General features: G+C 37.0%; 1 protein-coding gene across 2 annotated transcripts in view; it reads right to left on the bottom strand.

The window, feature by feature from the left end:
- Positions 1-8,617: 8,617 nt before the first annotated feature.
- The window catches only part of RAB11FIP2 (RAB11 family interacting protein 2), a 39,918-nt gene continuing 26,521 nt past the window's right edge, over positions 8,618-22,014 (bottom strand). For both annotated transcript variants that reach the window (XM_088791839.1, XM_019725256.3), the window contains 2 exons: positions 18,750-18,795; positions 8,618-12,947 (listed from right to left, as the gene is read on the bottom strand). In XM_088791839.1, coding sequence (XP_088647965.1) covers positions 12,720-12,947; positions 18,750-18,795 — 274 coding nt within the window. In that variant the 3' untranslated portion in view covers positions 8,618-12,719. The remainder of the gene's footprint in view (positions 12,948-18,749; positions 18,796-22,014) is intronic.

The raw sequence follows: 22,014 nt of genomic DNA, 5'->3' as shown, positions 1-22,014 counted from the left end.
ATACACAACTCTTAATCCATTCAGTGGTTTGGTACTTTTCTTTCTCCAAACCAAAGAACTTATGTGTCATTAATGTTGATGAGGGCTTCTTAAATGAAATTTACTTTCATTCATCTTTCATTTCTAAATGACATGGTTGCAGTTCCAAGTGGACAATGCCAACAAGTTCTCTGCAGTGCAGAAAAAAATAACGACAGTCCATTTGCATCATTACCTTTAATTATTCAAAAATTGTCCCCAAGGAGGCCAGATGGCTCAGTTGGTTAGAGTGTGAGCTCTGAACAACAGGGTTGCCAGTTCGATTCCCACATGGGCCGGTGGGCTGTGCCCCCTGCAACTAAAGATTGAAAATGGCGACTGGACTTGGAGCTGAGCTGTGTGCCCTCCACAACCAGAGAGAAGGACAAGTAGAGTGGAGCTGATGGGCCCTGGAGAAACACACTCTCCCCCAATAAAATTTATTTTTTAAAAAAAATTGTCCCTATAGTAAACTGTTTTTGTTTTTCAATCTTGTTTGGGACCATCTCCCAGGTTTCAACAACATTTTTTCAAAATTAAAGTCACGGGTTAACTAAGAGAATTATGGACAAATTGCATGTGAGCTCATCATTAATTCTTTACGCTACCGGATACATCCATCATTAACTCGTTGTTAGACAATCCATCATTGTCTGGGATCAGTATTCATCAGATGACATGAGTTCTAGCCTCACAAGAAGATAATACTGAGTGCCATCAGTTCACGCTGCTATGATTAACTTAAGAGTACTTAACTGGTTACTTCAGCTTCAGTAGGCCTTAAAAGATTCAAAATTGTTCCTTAAAAAAATGGGGTGGGAGGAGCCTGGACTTCATGAGTCCTTGGTAGACATCATTCATTGATTGTGGCACTATTTCCACTTGTCCCTTTTGTTCAACTCTGTATCATTAGTGTTTAGAACAGTGCTTTGCACATAGCAGGTATTTGTTGAGTGGAAGGAAGGAAGGAAGGAAGGAGGGAGGGAGGGAGGGAGGGAGGGAGGGAGGGAGGGAGGGAGGGAGGGAGGGAGGGAGGGAGGGGTGGATGGATGTTGGACTGGATCAATGGATGGATGGGAGAGCCCAAAGGAGTCTTCACCAACTTCCACAACACAGAAGCAATTGTTAATTGATCAATTAACACTCAAGATGAAATCTGTTTACCATGCTGCACTGTGGTTTTATTCTGGACTCATTCTTCCTGACTTTCCAGTGAAAGACATATATGTTAAACAAAGCACTTCAGTCAAAAAATCCTATTTTGCTTAGTATTCTCATCAAAATGATGTATTTGTTTTTGTATCATAATTAAGAAAACTCTTTTTATATTTCGAGTTTCCCTAAGACTCCTAAACAGAAGTGGATTGATGTACTCCCTGTTTCAATTAGGGACCACTTATGGTTTCTTTCGTTCTCATTAATTATAAATATAAGTCAAATTAGAATGGGAGCTCCTCCCTTCATCAAGAACAATGGAAAGTGTTTTTATAATAACCACGGCTGCAATATTTTAAAGTGCAGATAATTAAAATCTCAGCATGCTGCCATCCAAATCACATACAACAGAAAAGTAAAACCTCCTTACACAGTATTTCAAAGAACCAGCCACGTCAACTCCTCCCTCCTCTTCTTTTTCTAACGTGCATTTACTGAGGACCTGGAATGTGACATGTGACCTGTGAGTGGTAGGGAGGCAAAGGTAAGCAGCTGTTTTGTTCTGCTCAGTATGTGTAAGATGCGCTGAGCAGGCAGACAAGTAAATGATAACTGCAGTAGGGTGTATGACAAGCCCTCACTGAAATAAAGGAATGAATGAAGGTGACTAAACGTGCTTATCAAATCTTGGTAAACTGCCTATAGTTTGAGATGAATATTCATTTCTGCCTGTTCCCCATCGCCCCTGGCAATGTTTTTGGAGCAGTCATTTCTCGTCTAGGTCCAACGCCCATTGCCTGTTAAAAACCCGTATTTCATTCACTTTAAGGAGGGCTCCCTTACAAAATAACATCACTATTTATAATAGATATTCACAACAACCAAATGGATCTTCACAAAAATAATTTGATCACTCATTCAACAAATATTTATTGAGTACCAACTGTCTACCAGGCACTGTGCTAGGTGTAAAATGTCAGGGCTACAATGACTAGAGGCTCAAACTCTGCCAGGAACTCTTTGTATGTATGTATGTATGTATATATATAATTTTTTTTTTTTTTTTAAGATTTTATTGGGGAAGAGGAACAGGACTTTATTGGGGAACAGTGTGTACTTCCAGGACTTTTTTCCAAGTCAAGTTGTTGTCCTTTCAAGGCTAAATTAGACATCATTAGATCCTATGTATGAAAAATTTTAGTTGTGGAGGGTGCTGTTTAGCTTCAAGTTGTCCTTTGAACCTTAGTTGTGGAGGGTGCTGTTCAGCTTCAAGTTGCCGTCCTTTCAATCTTAGTTGTGGAGGGCGCAGCTCAGCTCCAGGTCCAGTTGCCATTGCTAGTTGCAGGGGGCACAGCCCACCATCCCTTGCAGGAGTCGAACCAGCAACCTTGTGGTTGAGAGGACATGCTCCAACCAACTGAGCCATCCGGGACCTCAGCGGCAGCTCAGCTCAAGGTGCCGTGTTCAATCTGTTGCAGGGGGCGCTGCCCACCATCCCTTGTGGGACTCAGGGAATTGAACCAGCAACCTTGTGGTTGAGAGCCCACTGGCCCATGTGGGAATCGAACCAGCAGCCTTTGGAGTTAGTAACATAGAGCTCTAACCACCTGAGCCACTGGGCCGGCCCCACTCTTCATATATTTTAATAAAATAACGATTAGACCCCCAAACAAGGACAGAGAAATGCACAAGATTTATCTGGAGGTCAGCAAAGAGCCTATCGTGGACTCTTCATGGAATGGAATGAGCAGGACTCGAGAAAAAAATTCATTCATACGATGTCCCATCCCACAAAAGATCTGAAGTGGTTTACAAAGATACGCACAATTCATAATGATTAAAAAATGAGTCAGGACAAGAAATATGGATTTAAAAATCATAAAGGCAGGAGTAAATTTACCATTTAGAAATGTGTACTGAAATTCATTGAATTATTGGATGCCAAATACTAGAGACTGCCACACTGAGTAACCGGGGGGAAGCCTGTTTACTCCACAAATAGGAAGAAGTTAGTGTCAAGACAACTGAAAGGCATTTATAAAACTATTGCGAGTCTGTGGGAATCAACAAAAGGGAGAGTCCCAAATTATTTTAGGTGAGTAATAGAGTCTGTAATAATGTGGAAAGGTAAGGATCATACAAGAGGCCGAAATAATATGCTAATATCCTAAAATAGTGATGTATGTGCAGTGCCAATCAGAAATAAGATGTGGTGCATTGCTGTGGGGTTGTTACGGCCCCTGACAAGAGATGTGCTTTGCACTTGTGAAGGGACATCCATGAGCGGGGCTACCGTGAGTCCAATATGTAAGAGGCACTAAAAAAGCGGAAGGTTTAATTCCAAGGAAGCATTAAAACACAAGCATTAAAGCATTAAGCATTAAAACACAAGAGTTGAAAGCAGTTAGAGAAGGCACCGTGGAAGAGTGAATGTAGGGACTAAGACTTACAATCAGCACACATCCCCTCGGTCTGGTGGGAACCAAATTTCCCACGTGTATACTATTCCGGGACATTCTTAGAGGAGGCACCATGATAGGTGCTTAGGCTACTGTCATCAAGTGACCCTGAAGTGACAACAAACCTCCCTAGAGTGAGCGAGTCTCCTTAGCATCACTCCCGGCTAAAAGGTGGGTGGTGTAAGCCCCCAGGTGTCCACATGCAGATGAGTGTCTTAGAGTTCAGCCTTTCCCAACAAGGTCCCTTGCTCTGTGGGACTCACACACGATGTCCACCTCCCCCCAAACCCCACCAATTCTGGGAAAAAAGAAGGAGTAAAGTCTCTATCGAGGCCTGGAACTCCAGAGTCATTGCACCCAGCTCAGTGTTTTCCCGACAACCAAATTAAGCCTGAGGCTCCCCACAAACCCTTCCTCCAAGGACGACCCCAAGCCACCCAGTGGTCTAGTCGCAGCCCCCTCTGGCCACCTTCACAAACACTGCGCTGATCACGGGTCCTACGCCATGTCTGCGGCTCCTGTGCAGTAACTTCTCACACTTAACTGACGAGCTCTTATAAACACAGTTCTGGTTAGTACTAAGGCCAGTGTTTTGATTTAAAAGCGATTCACTTAAAAGTCAAAATGACATCTTAATACCATCTCAGCACAGCAACTTGCCCAGAGTAAGAAGAGAGGTTCATTTTTGGAAAGACTTACTGATAAATTTCAGACTTTTTTTTTTTTTTTACATTAAAATACATGGATTGTCTTCACAAACTCTTCCTGAATATTTCATGTGTTTTGTGCTTTATTTGCTGTACATCTCTTCACAGTGTGCGTATTATTCAAATATTCCTAACAGATGGTCTCAAGTGCTACATATTATATAGCATTAAGTGAATAGCTTGGTAAACAAATGAGTCAAGGATTAAAATATTTTACAGCTTATAAATCATGAAAAATGTTCAGTAACAGTACATTGATTTAAAACACCCTTTAAATGTAAACATAAAAACATTAAATGCTGCTATTGGATCCGTCAACAGTTTAAGACAAATGGATTATTTCTTTAAAGAGGTGCTTGTCCTGTACCATCTCATAGATTACAGCCTAAATTAACCTGAGCTTGACAGCTGGTTTACCTGCGAGCCTGGCTCCTGTAGTCTCCTCATCCAACTCCAGGGGCTTTCTCTACCATTTCCCCCTCGTTAACGCCTCCTTCGTAACAAGGAAAGGAAAGGAAATTCATAAGCCAATTTTGTTACTCTTTATCTTTAGCAAAATTTTGCTGAAGTAGTTTGAAACCACAGGTTTAAGTTGAGGATTCTGAATCAGCTGTGATATTAATGATCTGTGCGCTCTAGTTCTCTTTTCTATGACAGACTAATGTTGGACACTGGTGTTTCCATTCAGGGATTGCATGATGATGGAAACAAACAAAAATTCAAAAAACCCCAAACCCAACTTTGGCCAGTGTTCAGGTGTCTTCGAATCTATTTTACACTGTTAATGTTCTAGCTATGACTCCACCGAGGAATAAAAACCAAAAAATATCCTCCTGTTGGATGTTCTCTCGCTTACCTCCCTTACTTGGAATTACGTTCCTTAACCTAATGTGTTACAGCCTTTTCCCAATCATTTGGTGTTTCTAATAGTTGATGCAAGATCTAACAAGATTTTAAAATTTCATTCTAGATTTCCCTAGTCATGAGAAGTCGACCCAGTTTTGATTGTGAAAAGAGTATCAGCTTTTTATGAACTATTTGACAAAATGATTGTACCTAGCAAAGTTACAAAGTGCCTGTGAAGTAAAACGTCTTACCTAAAGCCACAGGTTGGCTTCATTTGTTATACGTATTAAGGTTCATTACCCAATTTCACACGTATAGTCAAAACTTTCTGCTACCACATTCCATATGTGGCTGCGTTCTCTATTTCCTCTTCTACGCTAGTATCTGTTACTTCGGGTAAAGACTTCTGTGAGGCTGAGAAAGATGCCTTCTTAACCAAACAAGGCACAGCCAAGTCTGAACAAAAGTTAGACCTTCTGACAGTTTTACTTTAAGGCCCATGCACATGTTTGCCTTCTCAATCACAATACCAGATCTTACTGCACAAACAAAACGTATCTTATCAATGGATCAACAGTATTTACTTATACAGCTACTCTGCATAATGCGTTGTGCATATCTTAGGAACATTCTACCTACATGAAGTTTCATGAAGATTAAGTTTCTCTAACATACAAAATATTCATCAAATAACTAAACAAATAGGTTCATAAATAAATTCAAGACTGGCAAGGAACGTTATTTGAAATAGAAAAAAAAGGGTTCTCTAAACTACATTAAGCTAAGAAAAAAAAGGGAGGAGTCTCTAAGTCAATAGTTCTCCAATTTCAATATGCGTTTGAAACCCCTGGAGGGCCTGTTAAAAGAGCTCTCTGGGTCCTACCCAGAGTTGATTCATTAGGTCTGGAATAGGGCCCGAGAATTCACATTCCAGCAAATTCCATGTAACACTGATATTGCCACACTGGGGCAACACTTTGAGAACTAGTGATCTAAACCATCCACCTTTCCTGATCTGGCTGGAATCAAAAAGTGTGATAGAATTTTAAATGGCAGACGTACAAAATCAAACTACAGAATCAATCAATGGCCACTATATTTTAATTGAAATATGTATTTTTATAACCTTAAAAAAAAATCACATGAAAACACATTGACTTTTGATTTCTGGAAATTGTCATACACCACATGTGATTTGGGACACTCATGGTTTTTATACAATTTTTACCAAGAGGCAAGACCATCATAAAAATATTGAAAAACAATAATTATCGCCAAAAAAAAGGTAGGTGGTAGATCCTGGGGTAACATTCTAAAACACTCTAAACACTACAGCGGTGACCCTCAGACTGTAACTCAGATTACTTGTACTGTTTCTCTTAAAAGCAATTGCACGGTCATGCTCAGGGACGGGCACACTGGAAAAAGTCTCTTTTGCTCCCAACTGGAGTAAGAATATTCACCATGAGCTCCCCTGTCACAGAACTGTGAGTGCCCAGGACAGTATTGTCAGCTACAGTCTCGCTGCACCAGCAGATCTCAGAACTTACTCATCCCATGTCACTGAAATTTGACACCCGTTGAGTCGTTCCTCCTCTTCCTCTTTCCCCTCCCACAAAAAAGTCTTGAGCTATGGTTCCGTATCACACACATCCCACGTGCCCCTTGGCAGGCCCAGTTTTCGAATAAACAGAGAATCATTTGGGGGAAGTAAACAACAAGCGAGCTCTGAATTGTTCTTACCATGATGGTGATGATGAGGAGGAGGATCATGGATGGTACGTCAGTAGTGACTCACTAAAGAGACTGCAAACTGGTGACGCTCAGGGCTTTTTTTTTTTGTTTGTTTTAAAAAAATGAATTCGTTGCTAACATTTGGAAATCATATTTCACGTAAATGTATGTATTTTCAGTTTCTCTAGAAATACCACGTTTAGCAACCCTGGCCATGCATTTGTTTCCATATGGCCAGTGAGCGGGAGCTGAACAGCTGTTACCCACTATTCGGGGTGGAGAATGGTCTCTCCAGATGGCCACTGCCCCGAGTAATCCCTTCTCTTCCACACCTGGCCTGCCTTGTTAGACCCTGAACCTACCTGGCTCTGCATACATTCGGGTTTGCAATGCCCGCTCTAAGAAAGTTTGCTGGGAACTGCAAATAACCTGTAACCTCAGTCTCACACACTCTGATGTCACGCACCAGAGCACAACACAACGGGAGTAACGTTATAATAGCGACAACCTTACTCTGTGCTAATTTATGAAAAAAATCAGTTGCAAACTTTGGTACTAGTATTAGAACCGGACCATCGCTTACATTGGACCACAACACACCATGATTGAAGCCTCCCAATACAGAGATTTGCTTTTGTGCTTCCCGGCATAAATTCTGATTTTTGATTACGCCTAACAATGATGAAACCATTGATAATTTCAGAATCAAATATTACAGTACAAGGGGTATAAGGAATATAAAAACAGAATCAAGCCCTTCCAGTTCATGTAATTATATATAAAAATGTTGCTTGTAAGAATTAACTGTCAATCATAAAAACGTGAAAGTATGACATGTAAAATTATTTGGGGGAAAATGTAGCATTCTGGGTATCCACGCCATGAGCCCGTTACTTTGAAAAACTCAACAGAAACACTTCAGAGACAGGCACTGCATGAAAACAAAAATCTATGTGGAAAATGGCCACTTTAATAGAATAACAACTCTCTGCTCCCAAATTACCCCAAATATCTTTGCCTCAATAGACTAAGGAAAAATACATGTGTGTGCTGAGGAGAGATAGGAAGGGGAACAATCTAGAAATATCTTGGGGGAAGTGAAAGGGATAGGTGAAATGGGTCCTCCAAAACTGAGAGCAATTGGAGACTAGGAAGGTGTTTGGCCTGCAGAAAAATCTCTTTTTCCAAATGTGTATGATTCATGTCCAAGAGCACTACATATAGATCACATCTCATAATCTAGTATAGCTGCCTAACCCACTGCCCCCTCGCCCTGCCCCCGCCCCAACCCCCACACACACCCATCCCAGGTGCTTAGGTTCCTGTTTCCCTCGGACAGACAGGTGTGCTCAGACGCGATGTTGAGAAAGCACCGGGCACAGGCCTTGGCCTGTACATCAACACTCCAACGTTAGTTTCTACCACAGCCCCGTCCCATGAAGGAATGTCTGAAACAGAGACAGAGGGCATTCAGACACTTGCTGAAGAATGTCCACTTCTAAGGTACTTAGACACTCTCCTCGGCGTGAATTCTCAGAATGATTTTCATAGTGAAATGAGTCTGTAGGTCTCACAGAATACTTTCTGCCACACAACAAACAAGAGGCGTCCTCGGAATTTTTAAGGGACAAGAAGCACTCATGTACAGGTGTGTAAGCCACACTGTTTTACCTGCAATAAGAAACTATGACAATTGAATTAAGATTAAACACTTTAATCAACTATAATAAATCAATCATATATTATATAAAAATTCTGATTCATGCATCAGATCACATAAATTATACAACTGTCACATTATGCAATGCTTACACACTTTTGAGTTTGTACCTGTAAAAATGTATACAAGTTGTTAGACCATTTTACTTAGTAAGTGTAATATAATACTCTTCAGTTATAAATAATGCTTATATCTTTCAAATACCTGCTAACTATATACATTTCTAGATCTGCAGCATTTTTTTGTACCTTAAAATACAAACCACCTGGAAGCTTCAGAGATTAATAGGCCCCATTATCATTTGTTACAGACTTCAATTCCATGGTAAGAGTGGATTTTTTGACATAGAAAATAAATGAAATAAAATGCCAACTCTGGTTTAATGCTTGTAGAGCTTCTATACTACTTATTAAATACATCAGAAAACGCTTCATATGCAGATTAGTTAGTTAAGGTGCTACCTATTGCATATTAAACACTTCCAATAATTGCATCTGGATTATTAAAGTTATAAATCTGTGAAAACGGGGGCTTTCAAATGTGTGCTGACAGACCCTTCCATCTACCGCCATGAACAGCAGCACTGGGATCCTTTACCTCTTACTTCAAAGAGATCGAGTCAATGAGCATGCTTTAGACTTCACTCACACATACACAAGTGACACCTACCGTATCTACCTACAAGACAGACGAGTACATGGACATCAAAAACTTTCTGTTTGACTTATAAATCCACGGTAGGTTGCTTTTCCTAAAAAGCTACAGAGGAAAATAAAAGCTCCAGTGCAACAATTACTAGACATATTAAAGAGAGGAGTTTTTTTTGTGTTGTTTTTTTTCCAATTTAAGATTTTCCTTGCTAAAGAATAAGCACCCTTATGGGGGTGGTAGGCAGGGGGGTGTGAGGGCAGAGAGCTAGTGAAGGAAGGATGTGAGGAAAGCAAGTGTGTCACTAACGAGCTGAGTTTTACTTAGGTTTCCATCTACAAAACCCTTTTAAATACAAGGCAACATTTTCACAGCTGGAAAATTACAACTAAATCTTCATTTACTGCCAAAAGCAATAGATGTAGTTATGTATAATCTATGGATAATACTACAGTCATGGGAGAATGGCAAAACTACGCTCGATGCAGAATATAACAGCCAAAAGCAATACTTAAACATTTTTCATGAATGGGTGACACGTCATTTTATATACAATTCTAAGATACAACTCTGGTATTCAATAAATGAAACCTGATGCATAAGTGATAGGGCAGTACGTTCAATGTTTTCAAAACTGAATTTTAAAACTGGGAGGGGAACTGGTTATAAAATAATACTATTTTTAAAATGATAGAAATATTTAATTACATAACAGAGGTATGTTAAGATAGGTTTGAGATAAGTATCAATTCTGTGATTTTAAAAAAAATCCTCTTGTTGGTAGGAATGTTTTTGAGCATACATTTTTTAACCATAAAACTAAAATCTGTTTACGTCTATAGTGTTGTGCATTATTTAATGAGTACTTATATTTTATTTCCTTTTCTAAGCTACTACTGGTAACAAAATATACCATCAGAATACTCAGAAGTTATATTTTGGAAAAACAAACTAAGGTGATCTTTTTGGCCTTTCTTCTACAATGCCAGAAAATAAAACTACTCTGTTTGCACTTCTACCCAAGGATAGGAAACACTGGTATGTTTACTTGGGCACTCATTTTTACTTTTTGTTTTTAGTTTATTATATTGACAGATTATGAAAATATATAATAAGTTTTACTCTGGTTCATGAGTAAAAATTCATAAACATCAGAACAGAACATTTTCAGGCAGTGATGAATGCAGATTGAGTTTTCAATAGAATTCTTGTCTCAGATTTAAAGATAAAAATATTGACTCAGTTATAACCAAAACACTCATATATGAATAAGTCTAATTCTTAACAGTTTTTATACAGGCAAAGAATTTCTCCTTAAAATTGAATTTCCTCATAAGAAGAATAGCAGTACTTGAACCACACTTTTTAATGAGGTCTACTCACATAAAACATACCCCCAATACAAAACCAACACCTTGGTTCATTCTACAAAGAGCAAATTTGGCCAAAACATATTAAAATATCTGAAGATAACCTATCATAATAGTAAAAATACATGGACTTCAGTATTTTAAAAAATGTAAGTTTCAATTATACTAACAGAAAAAACAAATGCTAAGAACTTTGTAATATTTAATAAATGTTAATTAAAAATGGCACATTTTTTTAAAAAAAGAAATTATTAAGACCTCAAATGGGAAAATAAAATTCTACATCAGATTTTGAGGTTTATCACAGAAATATGTAGGTGAAGGAAAAATTGGTCAAAGCTGATTTTCCTTCTCCATTTCTTTGTTTAAAAAAATTATTTAATTTTTTTGTACTTTGGGAAAATTTTCAGAATTTCAAAATGTATGCTCTCAAAGGAAAACTCAAGAAACCCAGAAAATATAAATAATAAAGGATTTTAGCTTATGAATTGAATATAAGCTTGGCCAAGTATGTGATTCAAAATATTTAAATGAGCAAAACTATTATATCTGCTTTGTATTTAACTTTCAATGATGTCTTAGTAGAGATAAGTATTAGACAAAAATGCAGTTCATTAAAAGATTGGGGAGTATATGTCTCCATATACGGGTATATTTTTCATTTTAATTTCAGAAAACACAGATTCAGTGTTTCATAGTAAGTATTTTAGATTTTTAAGGTAAAAAATAGCAATAGTTGATTAGTAATATTTTTATAATCATTGTTTGTCACTTTAAATTTCAGACTAATTTTGTACACATATATGATGATAATTCATGGGCGTAATCATTTTGGGGGAGCAGACTTACAAAAGGAGCCGACATATAATTTTATGATAAATCAATTCTTAAAGGGTGGACGTAGAATAGTGTTTAATGTCACATCAGAAATGATCTGTTCTAAAAACTCACTCCTCCTTTAGTAACTGTTATTTTGGTTCAAGACCCAAATGCAACCATCTGTTCAATTATTTATGTAACTTGAAACCAAGCCTAATTCTTTATTCCTAGAATTTGCCCATTCCTTTGGGTTATCAGGCATCAGACAATCACCTACTTTTCCCCAAAAAATTATAATTGAGATTTAACTTCTTATTTTCTTTGCTAGTGATTTAAAGGCATTCAGAAGCTCACCAATTACGTTAGCTTCTGCTTATAGCTTTAACAAAACCCAAAGGTTAAGATAAAAAAATGAATTCAAGAAATCCATGCTGTTGTGAAGTTTCCTAAAATACGCCATTATTTTAAAAAGGACTTTGGAGCATTACTTTTGGAGAAAGAGCAAAAATTCGACGCTGGAATAACATGTAGTAGCAGCTCATTTTGAAACCAAGGTTCACATAGTCAAGAGTGATTTGAAGCAGCTTTTCTGTAACAAATCATAACACTGTAGTAGCAATGATTCGTTTTGCATCAGCGGAGCACACGTACATTTTCAAATTTAGAAATTGGTATCGTAATTTTAGAGGCAACCAGTTGTTTTTAAATGTTTTAAAAACACATGTATATATGAGGTATACGCATATATTTTATATACAAAGATACATGAACATATATTCATGTACATATATATGTAATATAAAATATGAACTGTTTTTTAAGTAGTGCTTATAATGAGTATTCCTGCAGCTAAACATGTCTACAAATTGAATGCTGAGAATCCGACCACAGTATCAATTCTGCTTTATAAGAAATCTATTCCTGAGGAATAAGTCATATGCTTCTGAAGATATTTCTAGGCCTATGGCAAGTTAGTGGCCCAGCTCCAGCACCCAGGTGAATCCTAAGGAACTGCTTATTTATTGAGAACCTGGCCCATGTTCACTTTTAAAGTTACGTTGTTTCGCTCACTTCAAAGGTCACTCTTGATAGTCCCTTCTAATATTTACAGGTAAAACAATTTTTGACAATGGAAGAGAGTATGTAATGAAACCTGTAAGTGCAGTCTTTTTCAGTAACAAGTTTTTCTTCTTTCTTCCTTTCTTTTCCCCGCCCCAATTATAAATGCAGTACAATTGGCTTATTAACTATTGGAGAACTTGCCAGCTTTCCTGGACGGTTCGTACGGCACTCTGAGAATACTGGGTGTTTCTTCCATCACCCTCACGAGGAGGTTGTCAATGTAGTCCTCCAGTTCCCGGATGTGGGTGTCTTTTCTCCTAAGGAGCTCTCTGTGTCTCACCAGCTCCTGCAACACCTCCTCGTAGGTCAGGCTCCGGTATCCAGCAGTGGCATCGAATGGGTTGCTGTCCTAGAACAGGATAAAGACTGTCACTTTAGTAGACATGACATCAGGGACAGATTCAGAATTATCTTGAACTTCAACTTCTGGTTTTTCAAACCCTGATCGAGATTTTCTCTATCCTTGGCTAGAACCAATGTGACAGTTCACAGAATGGCTGGTCAGCTCTGAGGCGAGCACTGGGTCCCTTGCACTGCAGCCTTGATGGTAATTGTAAATTCTTATACAATCCTTTTTTACAATGTCCTAATATAAGAAATTGACCTAATAATTTACGATTAAGAGAGAAAATATTCTAAAATAAAAACTAAAGATCTCCAAGAATTAACTTGGAGGAACTCTAAGAAGCGGCTGAAAACTATACATTTGGACATTAGTCCTCATGGAGCCGTTTCCATTGACCTGCAGTTTCATGTTATGCCTTTGGCTTTTTATTGAAGCGATGAGAAGCAGCAGCAAATAGCAAGTCTCCTTCTTGCTACGAAATGTTGAAGGCATTTAGAATTAAATCAATAGCTTCCTTATAAGAAGTCCCATGGGTGTAACTTCTGTTTTAATTTAGAGGCAAACAGAGCTTTTCCTCCTGAGTAACCAGTTTATTTCCCCGTCATAGTACTGATAGTTATATACTTTATCTTATTTCCCTTTTTGCCCTGGTTATCAGGAAACTCAAGAGTTCAGCTATGACCATGTTCATGTTTAGGGTTAGTATATCTGCATTCGCTTCCATTTCACTATTTACTTATTTTGTTAACCTTATTCTATGGACGAAAATTTTTTACATAAATGGCTAAATATAAATTTAAAAAGGCATTGATTTAGTTCATTTTTATTACAATGTATTCTAATAAAAATATTTCTCAGGAATTTAATAAAAAAGGTACTATGATGTCATCTATTTATAGTATATAGTAATAGAGTTTTCATTATGTAAAAGGTAATGCCCAAATATAAAGTAGCATTTTCATGCCTTTTTAGACATAGTTCTGTCACTAAACTCAACAACTTACAATGGTTTTCATCACTTTCTTTCAAAACATTTCCATTTGGCTTTAAGGAAAATCAACTAAAATGTTGCGGAAATTGGTCTTGCTCTGTCAGACTAACAGTACCTAATCTGCTCAGTGGAGAAGGGAGAATGGAGACTGACGAATGCAGAAAGGCCTTTTTTTCTCCGTAGGAATGAAATCTGTCTTTACTCATTTTCAGGATCTCCTTTAATTTGCTACGTGTCTAGAAGTTTTCATCAGTAAAGCCAAAATGTAACTTTTTATTTCCTCCTCCCCCAGGCACCACGACTTTGCCCCCACCAGAAAAATCAAGCTCGAGTACAGATATCAATTTGATGCATACTTCCTTCTCCAGGATAAAGGGGGAAAAAATTCAGCCTGGGGAAACTTCTCCAATCCCACAGAATCTCTCCGATTTCTTGGAGAAGATACAGCTTGCAGTAGGCAGAAATTCGTAACAGGCATCTTAAGCAGTGGGCTCTGCTTGTTCAAAGGAGGAAACAAGGTCCAAGGCATAGTGGTCAAACAGGTAGTCAGGGAAGTACGGCTGTACAATGAGGTTCAGGGCGGGGAGAGGAGAGAGGCTGGAATGACAGGTTCCACACAGACCATCAAGGATGCTGAATGCTATTTAAGGACTTTTAGACTTATTGCTGTGGGGAATAGGAAGCCATTGAAGGTTTCTACTGAGAAGAAAGATATGATTAAAGCTAAGTTCGAGGAAAATTAAAATGGCACGAGTGGGTAAAATCATTCGGAGGGGCTGAGATTAGTTATAAAGCTATTGAAATATTAAAGGCAAGAGTTAATAAGAACCTCCCCTAGATTAACAGAACGAATAGAGAGAATGCTAAAGGGAAGTGAGTTTAAATTCTGTATGATATATTAAAGACAACTTACTTTATTTTAGCATTGAACAATGGGGATAGATAAAACTTGAAGAGTTGTATTACCTTTGTCCCTAAAAATGTTTCAGAATATTGCTCTGCAACAATTCAAGGACAATTCTGGAGACAAGTGTTGATTTACTTTTTATTCTCTTCTCTCAGATCAATTAATCTTTTTAAGATTAAGTCTAAACACACACACTTCCTCATGTATTTGCTAGTTTATTTAATTGGTCATGAGTAGTTTAGAGATACATAAAACTTATGATTTCCAAACCTCATTCTTATTAAACAATTACTATATAAAGCAGGTTACTATAGAAAAGATAAGACATATGACAGAGACAAGTATATATTTTTTAATTTATTAAAAATAAGCTCAAGTGTCTTATTTAACCTAAGTAATTCTGTACAGATTTGAGACAGAAACCAACGTACGTCTCACTTTCCTTACTTGATAAACGAGATGTTGTTCTCCTAGGTCCCTTTTAACTCTTAAAATTTCCTGGTCTACAAAGTGATTTTCCTGAACTGCATTTTAAGAAAGTTATAATGTCTGACTAATGTAATTTTGTTTTTCTAATAAAACACTTCCTGAAAAACAGGGATTCTTGTGAGAATTGCAGGAATTACTGAAATTAAACTAAATGGGATTCATTACTGATTGGCTAACTGTTTTCTTACTTGAACATAAAATAGCATCACTGAGTCTCTCTAATCTTACTCAAATTATACATATGTGAATTGATTTCTCCAAATTAATCGATGATATACACTTATGTTGTTATATTTAGCACTATACCAGCACCACCAGATAATGTAGTTAGAAAATTTTTTAACATTTTTCTAAAGACAATGAAGATGAAAGACGTCAAAAAATTCTTATTTTGACATAGTTTAAATTAATGTCATGATATAACTCCATCTAAAATTTAATCTCAAAATAATCAATTATTATCCTGGAATATTTTTCAACACTTTATAGCCACTTTTAGAATGTACAAATCTATTATTTGGCTTACTTTCACCCCCATTAGATAGCTATACATCTAATATTTGTGTATAGACAGATTTCCTGAAAATATATTTCTGACCTTTTCAATAAATTCCCATTTGTCCTTTCATGTGAAAATTTTACCCCAAATTTCTGCATCAAGTTTCTAGGCAGAAAAACATCTTAGAAACACATGTACTATAAACTATATTCTAAAAAAGAATATAAAATAATTAAAAACAGTTTTATGCTTAGTTCCAGATTTTATCCCATATTTGAAAATCATGTAAACCTCTTAGCTTTAGGCATAAGATTCTTAAATTGATATACTCAATAAATATATATCTACTTATATATATGAATACTATATATATGTCCTTCTGTTTGTTGATATAATTCCAAATAAAATAATGAAGATTACTATTAATTAATATATACAACATAAAATTAAAATATTTTCTGTTCATAAAAACTATTTTGCTAAAAGAGGAAAACTCTCAGGCAAATATGAAAATTCTGTTTTCAAAAGATACTTTGAATACTAATCGTGGAAAAACTTCTAAAATTGAGAAATATCCAAACTGGTAAAGATTCAAATAACCTGTAGTGGGATTCCTTAAGTACTCAATATTTTTCCTGCAGCACTCCACATAGATAGCACATATGTTTTTAAGATGTCTTCTTATATTGAAATGTAATGTAAATTTTTCTTCTCTCTTCCTCTTTCACAACCAATCCTTTTTCATTCCTACCCAAACTCTGTTAAAAATAACCGTATGCAGATATAAGGAAATAGAGATTGGGTGAGAGAATAATAGAATTATTACATGAAGTTTTCCAATCGGAATTTTAAATAACATACTTGTGCAAAAGACAGAATTTCCAGTGATCTATTTTTACTTTACACGTAGTCTAGCCTTTTAAACTAGGAAATGTATATATATTTTTTACAATATTTAAATTTAAACAAAAGCAAATTATCAGGACTCAAAATAACTGAAGATTTAAAGAAAGGTTGTCCTGGCAACCACGTATTGGTGGGGTACTAACTGACATTCAAGGCAACTAGAGGAGAGAGAGAGAGATAAGATGAAGGCTTGGCATTCTCTGATCACCTCATTATTGTTCTAATGAGGAACTTTGCTCTGGGAATATCATCGCAGCTACTTTCACATCTTTTGTCCCACTCCCTTCATCTCCCTTTCAGTTCTTAATTAGGCCTTAAAGAGCTCACACTGCCCTTTCAACTGGCTACTGCTCCTGTTTAAACACTGCCTTTCACAGACAGGTGTTGGCACTAGCATATAAGACATACAAACTTAATTACAAAATACTATGTCCAGAAGGGGAAAAAAATAACTTGGTGGATGGCTGTTACTGGAGAACTTAATGTAAATTACTTCAAACATCTTATAATCTTCAACATAAAAATTTATCAAATACTTTTCCTCCAAAACGATCAGTCTGAGGATGAGCTTTCTCCTCTTAATTGTATCTTGCAGTAAATTAACAACACCTAGTAATCCCTTAACTGTCATTTAGAATAGCTAGTATTCCAGAGAAAAATAATCACACATCAAGGATTCTTTTATCACCTTTAAATCCTTTAACTAAAACAATTTTCACATTTTTATTTCTTTAAAGAACTCTAAGGATGCTTTTACAGCAATAAATTACAAGATTTGGAAAAGTACATTTACAAGCACATAGAAATTGTAATTAAGGTTACTTAATAAACAATAGCTGCACATTAAATCGTTTTTTTGATGTTGCATTTTGTTGGAGATTAAGTAACCGCCTGATAGAATTCATTTTACTATCTGATCAAAGGCTGACTTCATATATTCTGACATTTCTCGCCAAACTGCCGTATTACACAGACTTGAGTATTTATGAAACACAAAAACTTACAAATCATTTACATAAAACGGCAAAAACACAGTACAAAGTCCTCTGCTTCTACGTTTTCTACAATTTTATAAAACAGCTACATTTAGAATGGTTTATACACAACCATGGTTTCCTCTAGGTATATCGCATTATAGAAAATTGTGATACGTTACTGCTTTAAAAAATTTCTATTATACATCTGGATCACACACATTAAGGACAGATGGTTCAAACAGCAACCACCAGCATCTTGGAATAAAGGCTCTATTTCTGTTATTCAGTGAGAATTTAGTTTTTTACCAAGAACATGTGCCCATATTTTTATAAAGTAACTTATCCGCTAGGTTTAATATATTTAGAATTGACTGAAGATGCAGTGGAACTCTAAACAGAGATCCAAAGCTGGACTTCAAATAACAATAAAATGAAGTTAAGATATCTGAACGATCTTCCCAAATATGTGAGTTAATTTAGATGATTGCTACCAACCCTGTTAATATAGTGAGTTCTGTTCTGACTAGGAAATTAAATGTCCTAAAGGTTCTTTCAAATACTTTTCTGGTTAATTGGATCTCTTGCCAGGATACTTTTCCTATTGTTGAATATTGACAAGCAGTTTTATTCTTTCTTCAATCTTTGTCCCAACAGAAAAAACTGTTAAGTTTTTTCCACATGCTCTTATTTCACAATTATAATTTTGACCTTGACATACAACTTTCATATTAACTTTTAACTTTGTTTAAAAGTCTGCAAACAAAACATGCATATTCTAAGTTGACTTCAATCATGTTTACCTGAACTTCCACAGATTGTACAGAAGTCACACCCTATTGTGTATTAAAAACAAAGTTTGAATTTTGCTTTACTTCTTTCTCCCCAAATTATCACGCTAAACTATAATCTGTAGGTAACTGAGGGAGTCAAGGAGATGGAGGCCTTTTTAGAAATGAGTGCCAGACAGAAGGCCAGCTTGTGGCTTGCTTTTTTCTTTTTCTTTTCTTTTCTTTTGCAACCCCCTTCTGCAACTTACCGGGATTTTCCTGATGTCTTCACTGCTTGTTGGATTCATATGAAAACTAACAATAAAAGACAAATATAAACGTTAAAAGGGTATCATAGTCCACATGGGAGGAAACATAAAAACATTATTTTTAACCAACATTTCAATAACAATTTCTAAAGTCCTAAATCACTCAGATGAATGAAATTTAATCCAGGATGTAGAAGAGAACCAATATTTATTCAACATTCTAATTTTAAATTTTGGAGGAGAATCCTTCAGTTATTATCAGAACTGAAGAACTGTCCTTCTAAGTATATAGTTTCTAAACATCTTTATATATAAGCGTTTTATCCAGCAAGATATTTTATAAAGCTAAATTTTATAACATTTATTCATTCTATATACATACAACTCACTCGCCTTAGGCCTTCTCATATAAAACTAATGGAGAATTAAATAAATTTAGGTTAGAAAGAGTGTAGAATAAAAGAATTAAAGCAATCTTTAAAAAAATTCTATAGGTATTAGAAAATTATCTTTTAAACATTATCCTATCAGTGAGAATAAATTCAGAGTTGTATGAACCATTTCTATCATTAATGTGATTTCTAAGTAGCTGGCCTTCAAATTTTAAATACCCAAGTGGACCAAAACGAAACACATTTCTTCCATGCAGAGTAAGAAAACATCACAGCTGAATGCTATAATCGTTTTCTTCTTTGAAACATGTCCATTAGGAAGGGGACTGCAACCAAAAAGAAGCTAAACTTCAAAGCCATCTGATGAGTAAATATTTCATCGTTGCTATTCAAGTTTAATTTTTACCCAGCACTTAAGAGTATTAGCCATTGTAACCTCTACAAAGCATTACTGTCCTAAGATCCTTTTTATCCTCCCTGCCTCCCAAAAGACTTAACTGTAAAATATAGTTTTTACATTATCTGTGCTTTATCAGCCAAATAATTGGAATTCCTTGAAGAAATTCAGTTTTTAAACTTTTGATTGTGTGCATGAAAAGTCTGGACGCTAGATATAATGTCTGGAAAATAGCTATTGTTACAGGTACACATCCCAAGCTGTAAATCTAAAGAGCATACATGCATGCACAACCACCTCAAAAGAATTTCTCACACATCCAAGGTTTCATTTGTTATGACTAAGATTTGTAGTACTAGCTTCCAGAACTGGTGGCTGACCTTTTCTAGATAGAACTCCTATGGATAAATTTAGTATTTCAGTAGAGCTGGGTGACACGGTAGAAAAGCTTGAAACATGTTTTCAATTCCTACTATGCACCACTTCCAGGCTGAGGTGGTTGACACATTTTCTCATTCCCTGTATCTCATCATCTTGATGGTGTTCTGTATGGTCCGAGACTGGAGTCACTGTACTAGCACGTTTCAAGAGCCTGACAAGAGTGGCTTCAAAGAAAATCACCAAAACAAAATTCCAAAAAGACACTGTCATATAGTACACCCCAGCCTAGGGTACCACTGTAGCAGCTGCTAATACCGGGGTTCCCATGCTCTCAGATTTTCAGTCCCAGGTGGTCAACCTCAGGGCCCACTGGGACTCATCTCTCCTTGTGCCATCATCTATCCCACAGCATGTGGTTTCTAATAGGTCAAGAAACACATTCGCTGCATTTCTCTCCATCTGACTATGATAACCTCAAGGTCAAAATGATGGAAATTCAGGTTTGACTGCACACCACCACGGTGATTACAAGCGGAGAAGAGGTCAAGCACCCTGGAGCTGGGAGGTGTGCATTCAAATTCCGGTTCTGCTTTTCACTTGCTGTGTGACCTTGAACAAGTCACTTAGTGATTGTGTCTGAGATGCCGCATCTGTAAAATGGGGATGGCCACAGTGTGTGCCATCTAAGACTACTGTGAAGATTGAGTAAGTGAGCATGTAAAACACTTGGCACCATGACTAGCACCCAGAACGTGTTCAATACATTATTTTATTCAGGAAACATTTACAGAGCACTTAGACTGAGCAGATCCTATTCTACCATATTTCCCTGAAAATCAGACCTAGCCAGACCATCAGCTCAGCTCTAATGCGGCTTTTGGAGCAAAAATTAATATAAGACCTGGTCTTACTTTAATATAAGACCAGGTAACATAATATAGTATAACATAATAAGTATAATTTAATAAATATAATACAATACTGGCTCTTATATTAATTTTTGCTCCGAAAGATGCATTGGAGCTGATGCTCCGGCTAGGTCTTAGTTTCAGGGAAACAGGGTAAGCATTTTACCCAAATGAGCTCATTTAATCTTTATAACTCTCACACTCGGTAGGACCTTAATGTTCAGAATAAGGAAACGAGAGGCACAGAGAGGTGCGGTAACTTGTGTGTTGTCACCGAGCTGGTAATGGCAGAGGGGTCTGGCCCAGGAATCTGTCCCCCTGACTGTGCCACACGGCCCGAGCCCTGGTCTCTGCGCACCGTCAGCACGGGTTGCGCTGCTGAGGCCCTGGACATAGTACATCAGGCTGGTGCAAAAGTAACTGCGGTTTTTGCAATTAACCTTTTAATGTGCAATTACTTTTGCACCAACCTAATGAGACACAGGGATTCATCAGAAAGCGCACGCCACCTCCTTCTGCATCAGCACACAGTACAGCTGTACTTGTGGGAGGCAGGGGGAGAGCACTCTTGAGAGTCAAAGTTTCACACCTCATAGAGGAATGATATGTCCTATCACAGCAATTAAGTCTGGGAAGGCCTGAGTCCAGGGAAAAGTAGGATTTGGAATTACATAAAGGACAGGTTTGGCAGGCCGGAGAGAGACTCTGAAGCCATATGGCATGGCCTGGGGCTGCCGGACAGCAAGCTACTGCAGGACACTAAGAGCCTGGAACCCAAGGCAGCAAGGTGGGAAGGAGCCCCAGAAGGGCTTTGATGTAAAAGATGAGGCTCTTAGATCCGATCCGTGGAGCAACGGGCAATGTTTTCACACTTTCAATCCTCTGTCATAAATTTTACTTAAACATTTCATGTTCGGTAGCACACTCCATCCTATTACATTCTTGAAGAATAAACAATATTATGGTTGTATAAATGGCGTTATATGTCTCAGGAAGAAACTTTTGAACTGAAAAATAGAAATACTGGTATTCTACTTATTGTTATCACAGTAAGGTTTTTAAGAAAGACATTTAGGACAAAGACTTTATCAAAATCATAAACTAACAATATGTCCTATCCAGTGGCTTTAGCCTATGGAACTAAAGTGACACTCAGCGACAACCTAAAACATGTCTGAGAAGTCTTA

This window comes from Rhinolophus sinicus, chromosome 15 (genome assembly GCF_057876585.1).
Source record: "Rhinolophus sinicus isolate RSI-liver-muscle chromosome 15, RSI-T2T, whole genome shotgun sequence".
In the NCBI taxonomy this organism is placed as follows: Eukaryota; Metazoa; Chordata; class Mammalia; order Chiroptera; family Rhinolophidae; genus Rhinolophus; species Rhinolophus sinicus.
The sequence above is the reverse complement of the archived record's forward strand: the minus strand, read 5'-3'. Positions and strand labels throughout refer to the sequence as shown.